At 39.7% G+C, this 4,634-nt stretch overlaps 1 protein-coding gene across 1 annotated transcript; it reads right to left on the bottom strand.

Moving 5' to 3' along the window:
- Window positions 1–759: 759 nt before the first annotated feature.
- On the bottom strand, window positions 760–1,860 carry LOC120106840. Its single transcript, XM_039119923.1, has one exon. The coding sequence runs from the start codon at window positions 1,858–1,860 to the stop codon at window positions 760–762; it is 1,101 nt and encodes a 366-aa protein (XP_038975851.1).
- Window positions 1,861–4,634: the final 2,774 nt, after the last annotated feature.

Consider the following 4,634-nt stretch of genomic DNA (forward strand, 5'->3'; position numbering starts at 1 on the left):
TCTCTGCTCCGGCAGCTCCTCAGCAGGTGTTCTTCACCTGGGAACCCCCACCCCCGAGCTTCCTCAAGGTCAATTTCGACGGATCGGTCATGGATGGAGGCGCACGAGGAGGTGCGGGTTTTGTGATACGGGACCCGCATTCCAGAGTGGTGGCAGCAGGAGGCTGTCAGATTTTCGGCACATCGATTCCCGGGGCAGAGCTTCGAGCTGCCTGGGCGGGTCTTCGATATGCGAGGCAGGTACTGCAGGCTGGCGCGATTGTCTTGGAGGGCGACTCAGCCACAGTCATCAGTTGGATCCAGGAGGAGCTGAGGGGTGGGGGCTCAGACCATCCCTTGGTTCGGGATATAGGGACGATGTATGGGGTTGGGGTGGCCATTCAGGCCCATCATGTACTTAGAGAAGCCAATGGGGCAGCCGACTGGGTGGCTGCCTTCGCGGCTCATCATTCAGGGTACACTTTTTGGGTGGGGGAGGGGGAGCTGCCACTGGCTCTCCGTGAGTTAGTCTTTTTTGACTTTATTGGGTGTATTCGTACACGTACTGTATGAAAACCCGTTTTTAGCAAAAAAAAAAAAAAAAAGATATTCTCACGTTGTTGTTCATCATTGTCTGTTTGAGCTTGAACATGGAAGGCTCTAAGAACAACTAAGGCTTGACCAACAACAGCCTGCTCTATATCACTAGCATCTTCAAGTTGTGGCATAGACTCTTTATCATTTTCTTCTTCAGAAACAATATCCCCATTATCTAGCAAGATCATGGTTCTCTTGTTTGGGCATTGAGAAGAAATATGACCAAAGCCTTGACATCGGAAGCATTTAATATCACGATTTTTTGAGTTTGGTTGGAAGAAGTACCTTTTTCAGATTGTTTGGTCATAGTTTTTTCTTCTTTAGGACTAGAAGTAGGCTTTTCTTCTTGTTTTGGAGTAGGACTCCATTTGGACTTCCAATTAGATGAACCAGCAGCTTCATGCTTGGATGATGATCTTCCTCCTCTTTTAAGTTGCCTCTCAACTTTCATAGCCATGTGGACCACATCTTCAATTTCCACATAATGTTGTAGTTCCACAACATTCGCAATCTCACGGTTGAGACCACAAATGAATCTAGCCATTGTTGCCTCTCTATCTTCTTCAACATTGGCACGAATCATGGTTATTTCCATCTCCTTATGGTATTCTTCAATAGATTTTGTTCCCTGTTTAAGACTTTGCAACTTCAAATGTAAGTCTCTATAATAGTGTGAAGGAACAAACCTTCTCCTCATGGTAGCTTTCATGTCATCCCAATTATCAATTGGAATCTCTCGGTTTCTTTTTCGACTTAGAACCAATTGGTCCCACCAAACAATTGCATAGTCAGTAAAAGAAACAGCTGCAAGCTTAACTTTCTTTTCCTCCGAATAGTTATGACAATCGAAAACAAGTTCCACTTTTCTTTCCCATTCAATGTAAGCATCAGGATCATTTTTACCTTGAAAAGGTGGGAGAGAAAGTTTAATCGAACCTGTGTTGCGATCAACAACATCTCTATTTTGATGCATGTGCTGGCGATGTCGTCTTGGTCTATGATCTCTTTGTCTTCGTATGGAAGCTAGGGAGGTTTCATCATCAAATTCTTCATTTTCACCTTCATAAGTATCAACATGATCAGCTGGAGGAATGGAGGGACGCCTGTTTTGCCTTCTCCCTCGTGGCATAGTGCCTTGCTGTATTTGATTCACTTGTTGGTCATTATGATCTAATCGTTCTCGGATTTCTTCAAGTTGGGCATTCATCCGCTGGAATTGTTGTTGCAGAGCTTGAATGTTCAATTTGGTGTCTATTGGTGCTTCCTCACTTCTGCCTTGAGACATGTTGTAAAAATAGAAAGAACCTCACCACTCCCTCACGTGTTTCACTCAAATATATTTCACTCAATCACTCGTCTTTGCACACAATGATTTGGCTTTTTCCCTCTGATGATCTCACACACTCTTGCCTTTTACCACTCAATTTTCTCTTAAAAGTTCTTGAGAAAACTAAGGTAAATTTCAAAGCAAAGCAAATGAAAAAACAACACACTTAAAAATACAGATTTTTGAGGGGAGTCAATATGGAAGCAACAAGTGTGAAGAGTTTAGGAACATAAATGATTGGAAGAAATGGATATGAAAAGAAAAGCAAAGAATATGAAAAGAAAGCAAATGGACATGAAAAGTTGAATGATGGATATATAGAGATGAAATATGAGAAATAGATGATAATAAAAGGCAAACTTCTCCTTCTTCTTTTTTCTTTCAAAACATTTAACCTTCTAACTCCTTTTGATCTCCCTTTTTTTTGTTTTTTTTTTCTTTTCTTCTTTTTTTTTTTTTACAACTTCAGTCTCCTCTTTTTATGTTTTCCTTTCAATAATAGAACCAACAGCAATATCAACAAAGATGAAGCACGAAAAGAAATGGTAGAGAATAGAAATGAAATGGTTATGGATGAAATGACATCAAACGATGCAAAAGGATGAAAAAAATATAAATGAGAGAATATAAAAGCAAATAAGGGATAGGTAACCTGATTGGAAACCTTGGCTCTGATACCAAATGATGCAAACCTCAACGAACCTGCCGTGAGACCCAACAACAAAAGTTTGGAAAATCAATTCCCAGATCGTCCAAAAAGGTTAAAAGGAAAGGAATATAGACCCCGTTGCTATAAAGAGCAAGAAACCTATATTATCAAAGGATTAGGAATATTGACCCCGTGACTATAGAGAGTCAAAAACCAATATTATCAAGGGTTGGAGGTTCAAGTGGTTGTACTTGAAACTACCGTAAGTTCTACACAAGAACAATAGAGAGAAAATTCTCACAAAAAGATTATATTTCGGAATTGCTTGATTACAAGTGAAAACACCAAGTATTTATAGGCAAAACAAGCCTTGGGTGCATTGAACCAACTAAAAAAAACATTAAATGAAAGTTGGTGAAGATGAAAGGAATACTACTTAAAGTCTTGGCAGCAATTAATTAACCTTGGGAAGTTGCAGCAAAACTCCCAACCATTTTGACTAGGTTCATCCTTCATTTGCAAGCCTCAAAAATGTCCTTCAGCCTTCCAAAAGCGTATGATAAATGCACCATAAAGAGGAGTCCGAATTTGAAAGGATTAGACTCTTCTTTTCCATGTTTAAATAATTAATTGGGCTGGATATTGTCGAAATGGACTTGCCACATATTAACCATCTTCAAGTCCAAATCTTCATGTGGACTAGAACCTTCTCCTTGGGCTTGAGTTAATAAAGTTTGGACAGCTTCTTGAAGTTTCTTGGCTCGAGCTCTTGTGATTGGCCCAATTGGAATCTCCACATCATCTTGAGCATCTTTTTTGTCCTTGTCAAAGTCCTTGAGCTGGATCATATCATTGGAAAACCCCTCCAAGCATGGAAAACACAAAGCATTAATTAACTACCTTGGAACATCCCTCCAAGCATGGAAAACACAAAGCAATTAATGAAAAGTTTTAAATGATGAAAAGTCTTCATAAATTCGTGCAGCCCATTAAATGAAGAAAAAAACACCATGTTCAGCTCGAATTAATGAAGTATAGGTTCAAATAAATCAGCCCATGTATGAAATACAGCAAGACTTCTTCATTTGTGGTAGATTTGGCCCAAGTGTCATCAACAGCTCCCCATCTTCTACTTAAATGACATTGATGACTTCTTGTGAATTGCGCAAGCCCAGCTTTATATCTGTAGATCCACTCGAAGCTTGCCTAGCCCATATGTTTAGAACAAGCCCTATCAGAGCTTCTCTAAGTCTTTTAGCCTGAGACCTTGTAATAGGTCTACTTGGAATGTGCAAAGGATCACTTGATATCCTTGACTCAGGTTGTTCCTCTTGATGAGTCTCATCATTCCCCCTTTCCTCAAAAGGATTCATCCTCGAATCATCACCTACATCAAAGGGAGAAAGATCAGCAACATTGAATGTAGCACTAATGTTATACTCACCTGGAAGATCTATCTTGTAAGCATTGTCCTTGATCTTCTCAAGAACTTAAAATGGACCATCACCTCTACGATTCAGTTTGTACTTCCTTTGTGCTGGAAACCTCTCCTTTCTCATATGCACCCACACCCAATCCCCTGGCTCAAAAACAACCTGCTTCCATCCTTTGTTAGCCTTAAATGCATATTGATCATTTTTCTTCTCAATGTGCTGTTTAACCCGTTCATGAAATTGCTTTACCATTTCAGCTTTCTTCTTCCCATCAAGGCTAACTCTTGCATCAATAGGCAAAGGTAGCAAATCCAAAGGAGTTAGTGGATTAAAACCATAAACTATCTCAAAAGCTGTATACGCTCTAGATGAATGTACAGTTCTATTATATGCAAACTCAATGAAAGGCAAGCAATCTTCCCAACTCTTTTTGGATAACAGTCCGAAGCAATTGAGTTAAAGTTCTATTAACGACCTCAGTTTGACCGTCAATCTGTGGATGATAAGCTGTAGAAAATAACAACTTAGTACCAAGCTTTCCCCACAAGACCTTCCAAAAGTAACTAAGAAACTTTACATCCCTATCAGAAACAATACTTTTAGGGACACCGTGAAGTCTCACAGTTTTCTTGAAGAACAAATCAGCAATA

The sequence above is a fragment of the Phoenix dactylifera genome, unplaced genomic scaffold (genome assembly GCF_009389715.1).
Source record: "Phoenix dactylifera cultivar Barhee BC4 unplaced genomic scaffold, palm_55x_up_171113_PBpolish2nd_filt_p 000659F, whole genome shotgun sequence".
NCBI classification, from domain to species: Eukaryota; Viridiplantae; Streptophyta; class Magnoliopsida; order Arecales; family Arecaceae; genus Phoenix; species Phoenix dactylifera.

Excerpts from the sequence above, each read along its gene's own strand:
- LOC120106840 (XM_039119923.1), bottom strand. The coding sequence starts at position 1,860 with ATGTCTCAAGGCAGAAGTGAGGAAGCACCAATAGACACCAAATTGAAC.